The sequence below is a fragment of the Canis lupus genome, chromosome 5 (genome assembly GCF_048164855.1).
Source record: "Canis lupus baileyi chromosome 5, mCanLup2.hap1, whole genome shotgun sequence".
Lineage (NCBI taxonomy): Eukaryota > Metazoa > Chordata > Mammalia > Carnivora > Canidae > Canis > Canis lupus.
Window position 1 is genome coordinate 63080639 of NC_132842.1, and position 20873 is coordinate 63101511.

The 20873-nt window shown below is 33.7% G+C and overlaps 1 protein-coding gene across 11 annotated transcripts in view; it reads right to left on the minus strand.

Annotated features, from left to right (window-relative positions):
- CHD9 (chromodomain helicase DNA binding protein 9) overlaps nt 1–20873 on the minus strand; it is a 221161-nt gene that overhangs the window by 46831 nt on the left and 153457 nt on the right. For all 11 annotated transcript variants that reach the window (XM_072827068.1, XM_072827070.1, XM_072827073.1 and 8 more), the window contains 9 exons: nt 19936–20079; nt 19561–19816; nt 18248–18458; nt 16003–16198; nt 13256–13423; nt 12312–12491; nt 6109–6219; nt 968–1164; nt 295–494 (listed from right to left, as the gene is read on the minus strand). In XM_072827068.1, coding sequence (XP_072683169.1) covers nt 295–494; nt 968–1164; nt 6109–6219; nt 12312–12491; nt 13256–13423; nt 16003–16198; nt 18248–18458; nt 19561–19816; nt 19936–20079 — 1663 coding nt within the window. The remainder of the gene's footprint in view (nt 1–294; nt 495–967; nt 1165–6108; nt 6220–12311; nt 12492–13255; nt 13424–16002; nt 16199–18247; nt 18459–19560; nt 19817–19935; nt 20080–20873) is intronic.

Consider the following 20873-nt stretch of genomic DNA (forward strand, 5'->3'; position numbering starts at 1 on the left):
AACTAAGGACTACTCCTACTATGAACTACTAAAAAGGAGTTTTAAAAATGAGACAGATCTACATGAACACAGATGGGAAGTTCTGAGGCAACAACCTGCAAACTGATACATATCTAACAACCCAACCCAACCGAATCAATAAGTTGGTATTTGCTAAGTCAGAACTTGAATTGCGAGTGAACTTTAAGGGTTCTTTAATGTTATCTGTAATGCTTCAATACTTAACAAGATACTGTGGTATGTACTATCTATATAACTAAAAATAAATATTAAGAAAAGCAAGAATCTTCTTACCTAGATGATTTTGTAGCTCTCGTGTTTGCCCATCTTCAGTTGGAGTGATAAGATCCCATATGAAGCCTTTAATTTTCTCATCTCCTCGGTAGTGAACAAGGCAGTATGCTAAGAGGGCTCGGCAAATTATTTCTACATCATGTTCATTCAGCTGTCTTTTAAAACGGCCATGGGACAGAATTTCTCTCCATCGGCCCCATCTGGTTAAAAAGGTATATTTACATTAATATTGAGTCAAGTTCTAGAGTAAAACAGAACTTGTGGACAAAAGGCTTGAAAACTGCAAAAAACATATCTGGTCATTAATAGGATTTACCTAATAAAGATACCCCCCCAACCCAGCCTGCCCCATGAGTAAAATGCAGAACTATGGTAGAGTGATTTCGAGTGTATATTATTCAGCAATGGATAACAAGATTATCCATTTTATATTATTGAATATGCAAATCTCAGAACAAGGAATTTGACTTCAGTGACATGTTTATAATTTACAATTTAAGAATACTTCACTATTTTGCTAATAAATATACATTAAACATAATAAATTTAGGGCATTCAAAACAGATTTTGTTGATTCTAACAAGATAAAAAGAATAAAGTAGAATTTAGTGTATATTTTCTGTAGCTTTATGTAGCAGACTACTAACAAGAAACATTAAAAATAGTATTTTACCCATAAACTAGAAGATTTTTCTCTACTCTAAAGCATTCAGTTCTTCCATAGCCATTGGAACGGTCACAGGGTCTCCGGAGTTTGGGCTTTTCATCTCCTTCACTTTCGGCTTCAGATAATTCAGCCAATTCATCTTTTGTGGCACTAAAGGGTCTTGTTTGCTTCCTAATTCTTGGAGTGTCAATAACCAAGCTGTTCTGTAAAATTTAACAGCGATTACTCGAAGGCCCTTTCCCTATTTTGCTTACAACAGCATTTTTACATTTTCACCTTTCAAATGGTACAAAGATAATTATAAAAAGCCAGAAAACAGATTACAATCTGATGAAATTACAATTTCATCAACCTATCAAATCAACTGAAAAGTTTTTATATTTCTTTAAAATCCTTATTACAGGGGATCCCTGGGTGGCTCAGCAGTTTGGCACCTGCCTTCAGCCCAGGACATGATCCTGGAGTCCCGGTATTAAGTCCCATGTCAGGCTCCCTGCATGGAGCCTGCTTCTCCCTCTGCCTGTGTCTCTGCTCTCTCTCTCTGTGTGACTATCGTAGATAAAAAAAAAAAAAAAAATGAAAAGAATTTGGTATCTAGCTTTATTATTAATATGAAAGTTATTGTTTTATGCTTCTATAATAACCATAAAATATATTATTAAACTACATTTATGCATTTTAATTTTCTCTTTACCTAATTCATAGTTTAGGTTGTTTTAAATTTTTTTTAAAGAATAAATAATGCTCAAATAAATCTTTGTAATCGAAGTTTATCCTAAAGATAAATCCAAAAAGGGAAAATATCCAGGAATGAAAATACTGGTCAAAGGATATAAGCATTTTATAGATCTAGAAACATGTTTTAGGCTTTTCTAAAAGACTTATATACAAAAAGCAAGGTAATAGGTGTATGAACCTCATGATGTTCATTCAATTTAATTCATTCAAAACAACTTTTATTTTTTTTTAAAGATTTTATTTGAAAGAGAGAGCGAGCACAAGCTCTCAAGAGGGGCAGAGGGAGAAGAAGCAGACTCCCCGCTGAGCAGGGAACCCAAAGCAGTCCTTAATCCCAGCACCCCGAGATTATGACCTGAGCTGAAGGCAGACGCTTAACTGACTGAGCCACTCAGGCAACTCCTCAAAACAACTTTTAAGTTGACCTGCTTTTTATCTTTAATGAAAAACTTCTAAGTTAGGAAGATATACTTTGAGAACATGTAAAAAAATCTGTTTCTTCTTCAATCTCATCCACTAATTTAGAATTCATCAATGGATCTTGTCTGCTACAGTTATAACTGTGGTAGGTCAATAATACCTCAAATCAAGGGATTTCTCCCTTATTCCTTCTGTATTTGTTAAATCAGGCTTCTTCAGTTAGAGTTAACCCTTTACCCTGCCTCAGTTTCTTTAAACAACAAAAAAACCCTTAACTGTATTTTCTGAGTAAAATTTCAAACATTTTTTGCCCATGATCTTTTGAGATTTTGATGTTTCCTTTCTTTCCCCAAAATTTTTAAAAAGGATTTACTTATTTATTTGAGAGAGAGAGAGAACAAGAAGAGGGGTGGGGGAAACTGAAAATCTCAAGCAGACTATATGCTGAGTGGGGAGGCTAATGTAGGACTCGATCCCAGGACTCTAAGATCATGACCTGAGCTGAAATCAAGAAGTGGATGCTCAACCGAGCCACCCAGGTGCCCCTGATTTTGATGTGTTTCTGAACACTTAATGTTAGCTTTCATATAATAAAGGTATTAACTTTCATATATAAATGTCACCAGTCTGGTTGCCCTTCTATTTTCCATTACATACTTCTTAATCTCATATATTTAAGTATGCCAATCATTTCCTTTGTGATTTCTTTCTATTTAGAATATTTTCCTACCAAGTATTTGATAAAATAGAAATCTAGTTTTTTAATTTTTTTCATGCTTTCAAAAAATTTTTAAAAATTCATCACAAACTGGAATTTACTTGGTGTGGAGTATATCATTATAAGGTCTTCTCACTGCTCTCAGTCCTAATCATGATTATTATATAATTCCTTTTTCTCTAATACTATTTCTTTATTAAAACTATTCTTTCTTAATTTCTGCTTTTTTAAAAATTTTTATTTATTTATGATAGTCACAGAGAGAGAGAGAGAGAGAGAGGCAGAGACATAGGCAGAGGGAGAAGCAGACTCCATGCACCGGGAGCCCGACGTGGGATTTGATCCCGGGTCTCCAGGATCGCGCCCTGGGCTAAAAGCTAAACCGCTGCGCCACCCAGGGATCCCAATTTCTGCTCTTTTATTCTTTGCTCTTTATATGTTTTTCTCAGTATCATGTTGTTTGAATTATGGTTCCTTTATAATATTTTAATATGTTTTAACACTAGTCTGTTTTCTCTGTACTTCATTTTTGGAAAACCTCTAAATTTTTTTTTGAATTATAAATAAGAAAATGTAATTTACAAGTACAATTAAATGAGTGCGTGCTTATGTAAGTTTATATATAATGTGCTTAACTTGTCAGGGTAATCTTCAAGGCCCTATGATATGACCCATACCTACGGTCTTTGACCTTGCTTATCACCTCCTCATTAACTACCCACATTCTGCCATAATGTCGCTTCTATTTCTGGAATACATGGAGCTTATTTCACCAATGGCTCACTGCCATCCTCTGTACCTTGAAGGATTTTCCTCGTGTCTTTACTTTGCTGGCTCTTTCTACTCACTCAATCTCAGCACAGCTGTCCCATCAGAGTGACCTCCTCTGACCACCTAATTTAATGCTGTCTCCATATCTCCCGGCTTCTCTATCATCTGACTATCCTATTTTCTTCACTCTCTGCAATTGTCTTACATATTTGTTTACTTCTGTCTCACCCACCAGGATTCATAAAGCTGTATAAAAGCAGTGGTTGATCTGTCTTCTGCATATTAGCTTATTGTGAAAATGGTGCTCAACTCCTAATGGGCTCTAGCTGGACTAGCACACAAATGCATATTTGTGGATCCCCAATATATCCTTTTGAAAAATCACAAACAAATATTAATATAAGCATTGTTTTATATCTTCCTTTTTAAGTTGAAGTCTTTTGGAGCTCTTTCTAGGTCAGTAGTACATAAAGATACACATGATTATTTTTACCTAATGCATTAGACAGAAATGGATGTATTAGTCCTCTATCATAAGAGATTGAATTAGTTTAGAAGTTTTTTCTAAAACAAAAACGTGGCAATGAGCATCACTGTACTACGTTATCACTGTACATGTATGATTATTGCTTAAGACAGGTTCCTAAAATTACATTTAACATTCTTGTAATTTTTTTATAGATTTTTATTTATTTATTCATGAGAGAGAGACAGAGAGAAAGAGAGAGAGAGAGAGGAGAGGAGCGGCAGAGACATAGGCAGAGGGAGAAGCAGGCTCCATACAGGTAGCTTGACGTGAGACTCAATCCCGGGTCTCCAGGATCACGCCCTGGGCTGAAGGCAGCACTAAACCACTGAGCCACCGGGCTGCCCTAACATTCTTGATAATTCATTTTTCCAGAGGAACTTTAGATATTGCCTGATTATATGAAAAAGTTGCTAACATTTTTATTTGGGTTGCATTTCTATGTTCATAAATTCTTAAAGTGTTTAAAATACGTAGTTTTCAATTTCCAACTGACAAATCTTCCAATTAAATTTCATAATTTACTTTACTGAAATCATATACATTTGCCAGTAGGTATACCCCTAAATGTTTTATATCTTTTTTTTCCTACTGTGAATAGAGGTTTTCTTCCATTATATTTTTCTACTTCTGTTAGTACTGATATCTAGGAAGGCTAACTGGCATATTTATCTTTTAGCCAGTTAATTCATTAAACTAATTTATTAATTTTAATAATGGCTTCAAGATTCCACTGCTTTTTTAGACATATACACATGCCACATACAATGATGTTTTATAAATATCTTTTCAAACTAGTTGTTTCATACAGAATTACTTATATTTCTGAAATATATTAAATAGTAATGATTATATATGGCAGTGATGTTATTTCTTACTGTAAATTTTTACATTTTAAAAGGCTGTTAAAATAGGTCCCATGCATCAATGCTTAATATAAAATTCCTTTTATCATTTAGCTATTATCTTGATAATGGATGTTGTACAAACATTGATTCCTAATAAAAATAATCACAGAGGTTTTTTTTAAGTAAATAGTTATTATTGGTTCTACAAACTCTATTTTAGCTTCTGCACCCTTTCTTAACTCTAAGGGAAGTTATAAAAGAAAGTTTAAAATTCCCACTTTCAAAAGGAGAAAAAATGAGTGGGAAATATCAGAAAGGGAGACAGAACATGAGAGACTCCTAACTCTGGGAAATGAACAAGGAGTGGTGGAAAGGGAGGTGGGCGGAGGTGGGGGTGACTGTGTGACAGGCACTGAGGGGGGCACTTGGCGGGATGAGCACTGGGTGTTTGTTATGCTATATGATGGCAAATTGAACTCCAATAATAAAAAAAAACCCAACAAATTCCCACTTTCTTGGGATGCCTGGGTAGCTCAGTGGTTGAGCACCTCCCTTTGGCCCAGGCATGATCCTGGGGTCCTGGGATCAAGTCCCACATTGGGCTCCCTGCATGGAGCCTGCTTCTCCTTCTGCCTGTGTCTCTGCCTCTGTGTCTCTCATGAATAAATAAATAAAACCTAAAAAAAAATTAAAAAAGGAAATTTTATGATATAAATAAATAAATAAATAAATAAAATTGTCACTTTCTTGACAGTCTTTCTTCTTTTATATCTGACTAGATCATCATTAAAGGGAAAAGACTCCAAGAAAACAAAGTTAAAGAGCAAAATAAAAGTAACTAAGGATTTGAAGACATTTTAAAAATTGAAAAACATATTGTAATCTTAAGAATATAAATATCCAAATTTAAACTTTTGCTGTATTACCACCTACCATGGCAGATATCCGAGGTATTAAATTGAAGTAGCGTCTGACTCAATAGGTGATCATTCTAACACCCCACATCAATTTATTTATGCAGATGAATTTATTTCAGTAAATATGCAGTTGAATACCTTAAAATATGATAATAATATTACCAAAGTATCCCAACAGGTAATTTTTTTAAAGGGAAAGAAATACTTACTCTGCCATTGATGGCATCTATATCTATTTCTGCCTTTTTAGCCCATTTTTGCCAGAAGTTGGGATCATCTAAGGAAATATCTGTCCGATTTCCAGATGCCACAAAACTCGCCTGAAATACATAATATGGCAGTTTTTCAAAATGGTTTTGAAGCTTAGTGGAAAACCTATCATGGTATATTTACAACATTATCTTGTCATATTTACTGGGGATGGAATTTTAATTCAGCATACATACATACATTCAAAGGACGTTCTAAATGTGACAGCCTGAAACACAGCACAGCATCTGCTCAAGGCAAAAGGCTCATTGCCAACACAGGCTGGAGTTTTAGGAAAAGATTAAAGAAGCCATTACTGTTGTTTAACTCAAGCTTTTGGTAAGTAAGGATCAACTCTTTGGTCAAGAACTGCACAGGACAGTGACATACTTTATAGAAACACTACATGCATATTAAGAAATTAGGTTAGGTCAGAACAAGAATTTTAAGCCTGCTTGCCCTATATAGTTAATTTTCTGGTATATTGCTACTTTATTTCTATCACATTTTTAGATAGATATGTCTCTTAAAAAATGCAGTACAGGATATGAGAAAAAAATCACTTTACATTAAAAATGCTTTTCCTTACAACAAAAATACTACATAGTCAATGTAAAAATTTAAGAGATTATAGAGGAAAAAAAGAAAATATAACAGATTTACTTTCTTAAATATTGTAGAAATTACACAATCTTTTAGTTGGAACTTTAGATATTATAGCTCAACACTGGAACTTACAAACTAATAACCATTATTTGCAACCTAAGTTCCTGAAAACAGAAATGCTACTTCAAAGAAAGTCATCAAAGTGCTTTATAAAAATGAAATAAGCAGTGAGGATACATGGTACTTTAAAAAAAGGAAAGAGCCTGAAAAATGCATGGGAACACTTACAAGAATTCAAGGGGAGAATATAGTCACATAATTTTCAAAGGAGAATATAATTGGAAAATGGCTTTAAGATAATGCCTAATTATCTGGGATATAATCAAATGATAAAAATCTTCGTCAAAAAACCCATCTTGATGGAATTTTAAAATGCAGAAAATTACACATTAAAGGAGTAATAAAACAGCTATAAGCAAACAAACCATTTATGACATTCAAGAAGTTTGGAAGCCTGAAAGTTTGAACACTGGAAAATTGATGATATGAAGGAATTATTGGTAATTTTATTTTCATTTTTTAATTTTTAAAAGATTTATCTATTTTAGAGAGAGAGCTTGCGTGTGTGTGACTATGGGGAAGGGTAAATGGAGAGGGAGAGAGAGAATCTCAAGCAGACTGGATCCACACCAATACAGGGCTGGATCTCATGACTTTGAGAATATGATGTAAGCTGAAATCAAGAGTGGGACAACTTAACTGACTGCATCACCCAGGCACCCTGATAATTTTATTTTTAAATGTAATAATAAGTATTGTGGTTGTCTTAAAGGAAGTTTCATATGTACAATATCTATATGTCTGTATGTATAATACCTAGGATTTCCTTTAAAATAATAGGAAAGATGGAGCAGGTAATGATGAAGCAAGGTTGGCATGAGTTGATAATTGTTGAAGTTGGGTGACAAATGCACAGGTTTCATTATACCACAGTCTAACATTTGTAGTTTGAATCTTGGTATTGTGTCTAACAAATGAGGAGAAACAAAATTAAAATCCTAAATGCCTCTTGCTGAACATTAAGACTCTGTTCATGACACTGCTTACCAAGTAATAAGTACATTCATTCCACCAAACATTCTTTTGAGGCTGGATTAAGATGCTTGTGTATAACAAGTGTTGAAATATTATAAATGTTTAAAATGTGCATTTTACAGGCATTTTTATGAAACAAGTGATGAAAACACATGTTTTAATGAAATGAATTTAAATTTTTTTTGCTTGTTCTAAACTATAATTATGAAACTACTGAAAATAGGAATTTTTTTAAATAGTAATTTTTAACTTGTTGAAAGGATTAATGTGATAGGTTGAATAAAAGTTCCCAAAGATATTTAAGTCCCATTTCCTGGATCCTTGTGAATGTTAATGGCAAAAAGGACTTGGCAGACATGACAAAGTTAATAATTTTTGAAGTGGGGAGATAAGCTTATATTATACAGGTGGGCCCTAAATATAATCACAACTGTCCTTCTAAGAGGAAATAAGAGGAAAAGGCTATGTGACAACAGAAGCAGAGATTGGAATATGGTCGCAAGCCATGAAATGAAGGCACTTGAAAACTGGGAGAAGTAATAAACAGATTCTCCCCTGGACCCTGCAGAAGAAACCAGCCTTACATACACCTTGACTTTTAGCACTGTAAGACTCATTTTAGACTTCTGACATCCAGAACAATAAGATAATAAATTTGTATTCTGGTGATTTGTTACAGTGGCAACAGGAAATAATACAGTGAGACACCTCTTAATGATAAAGCAATGATTATAAAAACTCATATCCAACTTAAAGAGCATAGGCTAACTAGCTTGATAAAATGAAAAGTAGTATCCATTATCATCTGTATAAAAGTATCTGATAACAATCAAAGTGTTATGAATGAGTAAAGGAACAGACATTTAACTTTGCTCAAGTAATTCCTAAACCATGAGGAGACTTTGGTTAATTCAGAAAAGAAATTCTCATAACTGAAGACATATGACATCCAAAGTTTCAAATCTTCATTAATATAAACTTGAACATTGGAAAATTCACTGAAGTTCATAGGGTTTTATTTTGTACTACAGTTTCATTGATACACGCTTCTTGAGATTTAACACATCTGGCAAATGAACATCTGCTTTACATGGACATTTAATATGAAAATCCGTTAAAGGGAAACAATTAGATCTTTGAAACATAGTAGCTTACAGTTGCTAATCTTAAAAAAATTCTATGTTGCAGTGGATAATTGCTTTTATTCTGCTACCGGATAATTGCTGATAATTATAATTTACCTTAAAGAAATTATACTTTACTATTAAATAGCTTTTGTTATATTCATTTTAAGAAAATGATACATTTATTTTTCAAATAAAATAAAAACATATTTCTAAATAATTCTACATGCTATTGTTAAAACACATATAACCTATTTTCAAAATTACTTCTAAAATTCTCAAGGGTGATAACAAATGAATGTCTATAGAAATAAAATGCCTACTGTAGAAGAAATCATCAGGTTTGGGTTTACTGATTACTTTCAAAGGTTAAATCTTAATATCCTAATTACTCTAAAAATATTTTTCTCTCAATGTTTCCCCTCAATCATTAAAATCCCTTTATTGTTTACAAGGGAAGACTTTTTAAATGCAGAAATCCATCTTCTTACATCAAAAAAAGGCAGAAAGATAGTGGGTGCCACAGAAGGGCCCTTACAAATAAGCAATCCACCAAAGCTTGATACAGACTGCTTTGTTTTCGTGAATTAAGCAATTCAAAGCCTTGTTCTCTACAAGAAAATAAAGAAATTGGATGAGAAAATTTTCTATTTCTCGGATTCACCTGATTGCCCTTATGAAAATATTTCAAAACAAGATTTAGGTGATAAGAACCACTTATAAATGAAGCTACTATTAATGAGTTTTATTTGATGGACACGTACTAAGTCTAAATAAATAATCTTATTATGCACTCTGCTCCATAAATAGCTTTTTATTAAAAAAAAAACTATTTGATAATGCAAAGAAACAGACTGGAATTAATTCATTTATCCAAACTACTTAAAACAATTAAGCATAGAGGAAGTCTTTGGAAATTCCAGGAAAAAGTATAAAATACTATCAACTTTGCACCTTCAGTGCTACCATACAGTGGTGCCATATTTTAATATGCTAAATGTCCACTATATAGGGGCATTTGCATACCACTGTGGAAATGAACACTTTCCAAGATGACTATAGGCAAACTCTCTGGACTTCCTCATCTACTGAAGTACCTCTTTAGTCAGCCCTCTTTTCAAATACAAGTTACTCGATGGTCTGAGGGTTTCAAATAGAAATTTTAATGCTTAAGTATTTCATATTCCTATAGCACAGCTGGCTCTGATAAGAGTATACTTGAATAAAATAATACTCATATAACAGTTTATTATAAAGTAGAAAAAAAGCCACACAAGATTATGACACTTTCCTCTTTAAAGACAAGAAAGACTCTTAAAGATTAATTGTCCAAGGTCATTCAGTTGATTAGTCAGAATTCAAACTCTGGTAGTCTGGCTTTCTATAATGATTCTCATTAATACCATAAATGAGGAGGCCTTGGAAACACCTGCAGTCATTAAACGCTTTATACATGTCTACATTAATTAAAAAAAAAACAAAACTTTAAAGAGAGTATCTCTAGGCATAGCATAACCAACAAAAGTGATTTCTATAATCTCTGTACACAGTGTATTGACAACTTGGGTAGAGCCAAGGAATCCCAAGTAAACAAGATATCTTAGGAAAGAAGTTAGAGCCAGTGTGTATCTACCCAATTGCGACCAGCTGTAGTTCTCAGCCTTATACTTCTGCAGTATTCCTTTTGTTTCCAAAATACTACTTTCTTCTGATTTATTCTCTGGGAACTCTCAAATCTCTGTCTGTATCCTAGGCAACTCTTTTGGACATCCCTGGTTGGATGCCCTGTAAGCACCACAAATACACAGCCCCAGTATTTTGTTTTCTCCACAAACTTCCTTCTCTTGCATTCTCTACTTTACTTAATGATTCCATGACCCTCCTCCCTACTTGAGCCAGAAATCTTCAAGTCCTTTCTGACTCCCCTTCCATACACTTTTAACTAGTCATCATCTCCTGTTGATTTAAGTGGTGCTCCACTACTGTAGTTCATCCATCATCATATCCTATATAAGCCTCTTATCCGGTATCCCTGCCTCCAGTTTTTCTCCTTTCAAACTCATTCTCTACACTGCTGCTAGAGTTAGATTTCTAAACTGCATTCATTATGTCCATTTTCTGCTTGAAGGGATTTAAAAGCTTTTTAACTGCCTCAGGATCAAGTTCAAATTCCTCCAAATGGAATTTTTTTGAGCCCTTCACAATTTAGGTCTGACCTCCCTAATCCCTTTTCATCTCCATTTAGTTCATCCTGTGCATCTATACATGCCTATGCCGTATTCCTTAAAATCTTCCTTGTAGTTTAGCAACACACGATTCATTTCTGTGACTAACACAATGAAATCCACACTGCCTTCAAGACTCAGCTCAGATGTGATTTTCTCCACAAAGGCTTTCCTGATTCTCTGCCTCTTCTATTTCATGTAAAATTAATTATTTCTTTCTTTGCTTTTTTCAGCAACTAGAATCCTTTCATTTTAGTATTCCCAACATCTAGCAAAGTACCTGACACTGATTTCATTAGTTTGCTGAATGAATGCAAAACAAAAATTTTCATTGGAAGACTGATTGATACTGCTTTGGGTGCAGTGTCTATGCTACCTGCTCTAACACAGAGTTCTCCATAAAGATAAAAAAAAGGCCTCTGGGGTGAGTATGGAGGGGGGAAATACAGAAAGGAAGTGAAGAGGAGAAGAGAAAACCTGTATGAATCAGTGCAAATGACACAGAATATTGCAATAATAAACTCTTCAGATGAATACAAGATATAGGTTTATCATATCTCTGTAAAAAAAGGAGGGGGGCATAAATGTAAAGGCAGTTATTAAACTTTTGAAATGTTTCCCCAAAATAAGGTAGATAGGTATTAACACTTCCTTTCAAGACACAAATTTCATTTTACCCTCCCCAAATTAGATTTAAGTATTTAAGATGCAATTAGAAATCTTTTCTTTAAATTACTTCAAATTATTGTCAGTTAATGTAAGATGATTTAACCTCCTACACTATTATTCACACCTTGCTCTGACTTTGGCATATATGTTCTTTAATTACTAAATCTGATTCTAGATGTTCTACTCAGATTAATGCATAGAACTATTTCTGGTTATTACACTTCATTTCTAGGATCAGAAGGGTACATATGAAATTTGATATGAGAGGCCAGAAAAAAAATGAAGGAAAATAATATACTACCTCTTTAAAGATAGTTCACTTTAAATGTTAAGTAGATACTCTGCAAATAATTAATAGAGTTAAAGAGGTTTTTTTTTTTTTTTTTTTTTTTTTTAGTTGTAAACATTACTGGTGTATTTATCAAATATCACACTCACTGTTACCTTGGCAAATGTTGACCCGCGTCCTTCTGACTCAATTGTAATAGTTTTTGTCCGACGTAGTAAAATCTGATCAATATCCTCCTCACAGAATTTAGAGCCTTCATCTTCTTCCTCCATAATGGCACCATAAGCACCTCTTCGAAGCAGATCTTCTATTTCCTTTTTAGAAAGCTGTTGAATCTAAAGAGAAAATAATTTGGTAACAGTTATTTTGAAGTTCCTAAAATGAAACAGTATCCCTAAGAAATTTCAAAGTACAGAGTCATGTTTAAACTGCATTTGGGGTTCAAGATATACAGAAAACAGAATCCTCTAAAAGAACACATTGAAGTTGTTGACTTCCTTCTTACTATCTTTAAAATAAGATTTGCCATGTGCCTCTAATAAAGGCTTAAGTTACAACAAAGGTTATGGGGCAGGTAACCTCTCAAGGTTTTTTTCAGTATTAGGGTTCTATATTTGTTACAAGCATAAAATATAAGGCAACAATATTGAGGGGGGAAAAAAAAGCCAAAAAATATCATTTAAAACAAAACAAAGCCAAAGGTAGTAGTTTGACACACACAAAATATTTGAAAAATTGTTTATAGAAATAATGCGGAAGAATTCACAAATTGCTTTGCTGTGCCATTAATACTAACCCTTAAAGCAGAGCCAAGAATTTCTGCCTTGAAAACATTCTTAGAATTCACAAGCAAAAAAACCCAAACAAACAAACAAAAAACCCCAAAAAACAGAAAAAGAATTCACAAGCACTGGAGCAATATAAACAGAACAGGATTCACAAGCATTAACTAACTAAATATAAGTCTATTCTGAATGCCTCTTTACATAAAAGTATCTATTTAGTGGTATGGATCAAAATTAAATGATACATTACCTGAAGTTAAAATTAAATGCAAGTAAGAACACAAAAATTTCAAATGAAAGGAAAATATACATACACCACCAACATTACTTTCTCTTCCGCTCATGCTCTGTAACACAGCCTTATCTAGACCCAGCTTCAGACTGGCTCGGTCAAACATCTCTCTCTCATATGAGTTACGAGTTACTAGTCGGTAGACTTTAACTGCTTTATTCTGACCGATTCTGTGGCAACGAGCTTGGGCCTATAAAAAATGAAGTTACAGATTCAATTTATTTTACAAAGTAGCACAAAAGGGATTACACAAAAGGCATTTAACAAAAGAGTATTGCGATGGAATATAGAAGTATGGAAGAATTTTTAGAAACTCTTGCTACTGAATTAACTCTAACCTTTTTCCAGAAATGGAGGTAGTGCTTATTAAAATGAGAAATGATTCCATAATCAGCAGTAAGTTAAAATTTAAGCTTATGTTATCAGAGAATATAAATCCATGGAGAATTATTGTTTTTTAAAGAGGGCATCATCAAGATTTTATTAATTTATTTTTTAAAAGATTTTATTTATTTATTCATGGGAGACACAAAGAGAGAGAGAGGCAGAGACACAGGCAGAGGGAGAAGCAGATTCCACACAGGGAGCCCAACGTGATACCAGATCTCAGGACCCTGGGACCACATCCTGAGCCAAAGGCAGGCGCTAAACTGCTCAGCCACCCAGGCATCCCATCAAGATTTTAGACAGGAATATAAACTCTATGAACAGATTGTTTTTAGCTGGTGGCAACTCAACCTCTAAACTTAAAACCTAACCACGAATTTCTCAAGTTTTATTCTGCTATATTATCAGCAAACTTTTCAATACATTTTAGTTAAGCCGAGTAATTTGAAGGGGGATAAAAACTTAAAGGTATCTCTGGAGACATAATTGTACTTAAACATGGAAAGAACTAATTAATTAATATGCATACAAGTTGGAAGTAGAGACCTCAGAGATTACATAAGAGCTTCATTTTTTTTTTTTTTTTGGAGAGGGGGAGAGAGAGAAAGTGGGGGATGGGGGCAGAAGGAGAGGGAGAATATTACATAGGTCCCACACCTAGCGAGAATCGATCCCACAATCCTGAGGTTGTGACTTGAGCTGAAATCAAGAGTCAGACACTTAATGAACTGAGCCACCAAGTGCCCCAAGAGCTTCAGATTTTATTTTGGGGTTCTACAAAACTTAAAATTTATGTGAAACATTTAGACTCTAAAGGTTCCACAGAATCAGTGGTCTTTCTCCCAAAGTATTAATTACCTTCCCATTATCTTCAGAAGACTACATCATAAATTATGGTTTTAAAATTTATAGGTGGCACTGATGCTATACTTTGCTGACATCTTTATTCTATATCACCTCTGTGCTCTTTACAACTCAGAATTGGGAGTGAACAACCTTGCTCCAGATCTAGGGAAAGTATAAGAGGCCAAATTTTTCATTAGTCTATGAGGACTAGATCTACATTAGCAGTAAGTAGGAAAAACCAAGTGAGAGGGAGAAGTTGGGGAATACCTTACAGTTTTTCTGGTTCCTCCTCGGGCTCTAAAATGTGATTTTATTTTAGATTAACTTTTAAAACATCACATATGCTGCAGACAGTGTGAGTATAAATATGCATCCAAAAGGCAAGTAATTATAATTTGGGTTTATCCTAGAGATTAGAAAACTATATCCTGTGGACCATATCTGACCTACCAACTAAGAATGGCTTTTACTCTTTTAAGGGACCATGAAAACAAACAACAAAGCTTGTGTGGCAGAGACCTTGTGTGATTCACAAAAGCCTAAAATATTTACTAACTGGCCTTCTACAGAAGGAGTTTGTCCCTGGTTTAATCTATTAATTTTGGATCTTTAAGATTTTGAAATAGCTTACATATAGTATACATTTATGTACAAATGAGAGGTTAATTTTTATTGTCAGGTATATTCTCAGTAACAATTTTCTATATTTGGTATTATAACTACTTATAGTAATAACATTAATTGCAATAGACTATCATGAACAATAAAAGAATTTCTTTTAATCTTTATGTTCTTATATCTTTCCCAAATGTTTATCTTCTACAAACTTTGATGCTATTTGATCACTCTACAAATATTAATATTCCTGTTTCTAGAGGTCCAAGTGCTGTCTTAACTTAGATGTATATATAAATTTTTTACAGTATTTCATAAAAAGGCATAGTCTATTAGTTCTTAATTCCATGCATACTATATGATTGAAAAGATGAAATTAGGAGAAATATTTATTTTTTAGAAAGATTCTAAAATTTTTATTATAAAGAAGTCATTCTTTTTTTTAAAAAAAATTATTTATTTGAGAGAGAGAAAGAGAGTGTACCTGGGGGAGGAAGGGCAGAGGCAGAGAGAAACTCAAGTAGGTGCCATGTTGAGTGTGGAGCCCAACTCGGGGCTCAATTTCACCACTCTGAGATCAGGGCCTGAGCTGAAACTGAGTCAGATACTCAACTGACTGAGCCACCGTGGTGCCCCACACAAAGAAGTCATTCTTAAAAGTTAGGTTCTCTCAAATTTACATAATATACTTCAAACAGATACTGTACTCAAGTAGATAAACCTATTCAGAAGATATATAATTTAAATATATTTTATTGTCATTAAATTAAGATAATTTAAACTATTTTATTAGGCACAGATATTTCTTAGGGAAACATATATGTTAGTTTATTCAGATAAGAATAAAAGAGGTGGAATATAAAAAATAATTCTAGGAGTGAAAAAGGAAATTTAATTCTTTTAGCCAAGGAATGTATTTACCTGCAGGTCATTCTGAGGATTCCAATCAGAATCAAAAATTATACATGTATCTGCAGCAGTTAGGTTGATGCCCAACCCACCAGCTCGGGTACATAGAAGGAAAACAAATCGATCTGAATCAGGTTTACTAAATCGGTCTATAGCAGCCTGTCGAAGATTCCCTCTGACTCTTCCATCGATTCGCTCATATAAATATCTATCAAATGAAATGTCATAAATTTAGTTAGATGAATATAATGAAAATAAAGACACATTCTATCAAATGTAAAGTCAGTTTCCTTGCAACATTATGTTTATTATAAAATTAAGAAGCAGTATCATCCCAACTAGTTTGTGTGGTTTTACAATTCTTCATGGTGGTGGTGGTTAGGGAGGAAATACAAAGTAGTACAAAGATACAGAATTCTTGATGTATAGATACAGTATCATCATAATGACTATTGTTCAGTAGTTGGAATTAAAAAAAACACAAAAACTGCCTTGCTGATCTCATTATAATGGTATATAATGACTTTTTTGTTGTTGTTTTTTGTTTTGTTTTGTTTTTTTAAATTTCTTTTTGTAAATTTTTATTTATTTATGATAGTCACACACACAGAGAGGGAGAGAGAGAGGCAGAGACATAGGCAGAGGGAGAAGCAGGCTCCAAGCACCGGGAGCCCGACGTGGGATTCGATCCCGGGTCTCCAGGATCGCGCCCTGGGCCAAAGGCAGGCGCTAAACCACTGCGCCACCCAGGGATCCCCCTTTTTTTTTTTTTTAAAGCAAAGACTTTTATAAAACTTCAAGAGATTAACAATGTCCCTGTCTCAATCATGTTTTTCTTTTAAGATACTTGAGTTTAAATTATGTATCTATCAAGGGAAAACTAGAATGCTAATCCTTTTTTTTTTTCAACTTTTTAAACAAGTCTGTTTATTGAAAGGATCTGAAAATAGCAATAAGGCTTTTAACCTCATTTAATAAATTTGCAAGATATTAACAATATTTGAAATTGAAACATTAATAATTACTTAAAAATCCAAAGTTTTCTAGAACATTCCAAAACATGCTTTAGAATCCTAATTCTTTAAAGTCATTACTCTTAAGTAATTAACTTTTAATTTCTTTCCTCATTTACATAAAATTCAGAAACTGATAGACATTAATAAAATTAAAATTTATAAAAATTTAGGAATTAGAAGAGGAATACACATGACATTTGCCATACCTCTCCTGGCTCAAGACACTCCTTTACACATATAATTTATTAGAAACTCTGCAGGAGCTCACTCTTGTCTGCAGTACCTGTGAAATGGGGTGTGACTTCTAATAACCTGACATTAAAGAAATCTGGGGTTTTCCATGAAATTCGTCTTTGTTTTATAAAGTTCTTTGTATCAGATCAAGGAAATGTAAGAATATTGCAGTTTTATCTTCTTTTTTACTTCTATGATATAAAGTTGAGAATAATATACATTTTGGAATTAGACTAAAGGAGTGGAATACTGACACTAAAAACAGAACTAGAAATAAAAAATAAAAATGAACTACACAATTTCTGAAAAATCTAAATTAGTATAGACCTTTAGTTATCTATTATAAGAGTCAAAATCCATTGAACTAAAATCTACAGCTACATCTTTAGATTCCCTTTTAGAGTAGTATGTTGGCATCTGACTGGACAACTAATGTTCTGAGAAAATAACCTATGATAAATATCTTATTTATCTAAATACTGATCAGACAATATTGAAGATTTATTGTCATGCACCAAAACAAAATCAAACCCCACATTAAACAAATGAAAAGATTAAAAGCATGAATAAATATCAAATGGTATATGGTAAGAATCAAAGCGCGGCAAGCTCAGGTTCTAATTATGATAATGAAAGATCTGAAAAGGTAACCTTTTTTTTTTTTTTTTTTTTTGAAGGTGGCTATAAGTCCACTTAAACTGTCATTATTGCAAGATTTACAGATCAAGTAAAATGGATACTAATAAATCAATTCCTAGGTCAATAAATACTTGCCAATTTACAAGCTTTTCTTAGTCTCCTTAGCTCTGTCTACTATTTGCAACATATGTAGGTTAGAAGAACACCTGACACATAATCCTAAGCTATTTTTACTCAGATTTAAGTGGAGTCTTATCTAGATAAAGATGTAAGTCAACAAATGTTACAGTTCAGTGATGCAAAATCCTTAATAGCATAAAGTTAGTGTAATTCACAGTATAATTCAGTAGATGAATCATAAGCCTTACCTTTTATGAATGAGATAGTCCTCCAGGATGTCAAGGCAGCGTACCATCTGAGAGAATATGAGCACTTTATGACCTCCGGCTTTCATTTTGGGAAGCAATTTATCTATAAGGACCAATTTGCCAGCAGACTGGATCATTGCTTGAAGATGAAAATCAGAAGCAGCTGGATTATATGTATCTCTAAATTCTCCAAGTATTTTCTCTTCAGCACCTGTCAAAGAAACATAAGAAGATAGCATCAATGCACAGATGCAGGCAACCCCCAGCTGCTTTAAAAAAAAAAAAAAAATCAAAATTAGTGCTCCTCTGCGCTTCTGTAACACATTAAATTTTTCTGATGACAGGTATACTGTTTTTATTGGAATTATTTATGTTTGTGGCTAGACACCCATCAACATCAGACTATAATTCCACTGAGGATGTGGACAATGTCTTAAAGCATCTTTTTATCTCTCTAGACCTCTGGCATAATGCCTTATATAAATTTATGTTTGTTAAATGTTTAATGAATGCTATTAGGGAAAGAATTAATGAAAATGTGGTCCTAACCTACATGAGTAAACACATATTTTTAAACAAACATTTATTATTTAAAGACCAATACAACAGTGATCATAACTGAATGGTGATCATAATTAATCTGGATGTGTCTATGGGTATCCGGCCAGCCATCAAAACAAGGAAACAGAACAATTAAAAGGGAAGTCAAGTTATAGGTCTTGTGATACATACTTCCTCCAGAGAGTCTAACCAGCATTAAAGGCTCTCTGCCTTCCCTCCATTCATCTGATCATTAAAGAATAATGGGATGGCAAGAGAGTTACTTACAGGGCTAAGAAACCACATGTCCTGGATAAAGATGGGAGTATATTCCTAGGAATTGGTGAAAAGATACACAGAGGCAATGCTAGTCAAGAACCTAACAAGACCTTAAAAAGTAACATTATCACAGCACAAAAACAGAGTAATCCGAGACCTGGACTGGAAGAGCCCAGGAAAAAAAAAAAATCCAGAGCCCCAAAAGTAGGCTTTGTTGTCTTTGCACAGGAGGAGGATTCACCTGGAGGAGGAATTCCAGTCCACATTAGACTGAATGCAAGTCCTGCTTCTGGAACTTGGCATGTGATCATGGAGCACCCTGATTCTGAAAACACTCATAACCCCCCGAGAATACCAGAGTGAAGAGATGGAACATCACTGCCTTTTCTTGTAACAGCCACTATAGCTGTAGTGTTTATTTGCTTTTGTTTTTTAAAGTTCATGAGTACTTGTTTAAAGAAGTTAAGTTTTTGTTTGCCATCCTTTTTAGCTACCTTTGATAAGATATGGATGATTACAGCACTTCCTGAGCTCCATCATAGTATTGACCAAGTTAGGGACATTAGTCTGCCCTGCTCCTTTGGACAAAAATGAAAAGTTCTTCTCCAAAATAGCCCGGTAGTATTTCTTCTGAATGTTAGTAAGTTCCACTTCAATGATGGTTTCTTCCTTTGGTGCCAGCTTCTTTTCCACATCTTCTTTCAATCGTCTCAACATCATCGGCTTCAAGATAGCCTGAAGTTTCTGCACCTGCACAAAAAATAATGAAAAGATATGTAACATGTATGCACATTCAGTTACAAATACACACACACAATCACAGAGATAAGAGGTTTGATGCACTTCTTTACAAAGACCAGTGAGGATACCTGTTCCTCTGTTTTCAGGTCCCCAAATTCTTGCATAAATGTTGATTCAGAAGGAAACCTTAAAGGTTCTAGGAAATGAAGAAGACTGAATAGTTCTTCAACTGTATTTTGGAGAGGTGTGCCAGTCAGAAGCACCTTGTGTTCCTACATAAAGCAAGAATAATTCATGTCAAACACCACAGTCTGAGAATTACATGAAAGCTGACATAGGTTATTAAATGTTTAGTGTTTCAAAAGTACTTTTCTAACTATAATTTTCAAGAGACATCTCAAAAAACATCTCTACTCATGAATCTTCATTAATTTACTTTCTCAAATTACTTTTTAAAAACTCTATCATTATTGTAATACTACACTTTGTATGTTATTTTTACCTACTCAAGCTTTTAAAAGAAAAGTTCTAAATAATTAGGAAGCCTATTTTGGATTTTTCTCAAAGAAACAGACCTTTCAAGAACAAAGAAGGTATTTGTTTCTTTTGTACTCCACCATTTTTGGTATGGTAATTTGTATATAAAATGGTTCTCATTCTTTATAATTTGGCTAATTATCACCTGACTTTTTTTTTTTTTACCCTTTAATCCACCTGTGTTTATTTTAAACACTTCCCACAGGACCCCAAGGGGTCTCCAGACTGGGAGGACTGCTCCTAGCCCCCCAAGAGGCTGTGAGCCAAGGCCTCTCTGAGGCAGGAGAGAGAGCAGTTAAAATCACCTGACTTTTCACGCAAGAACAATTCTCAAATCATTAAGGCAATATAACAATATGAAGAGCTAACTGGAATATGCTTCTACACTAGAACAGCATTACAAATTAAACATAGTAGTAATAGGAAATAAATATTTTTAATGACAGTACAAATTATCATTTAAAATTTAACAACAACAAAAAAAAAAATAAAATAAAATAAAATTTAACAACATCTCTAAATTCCTAAG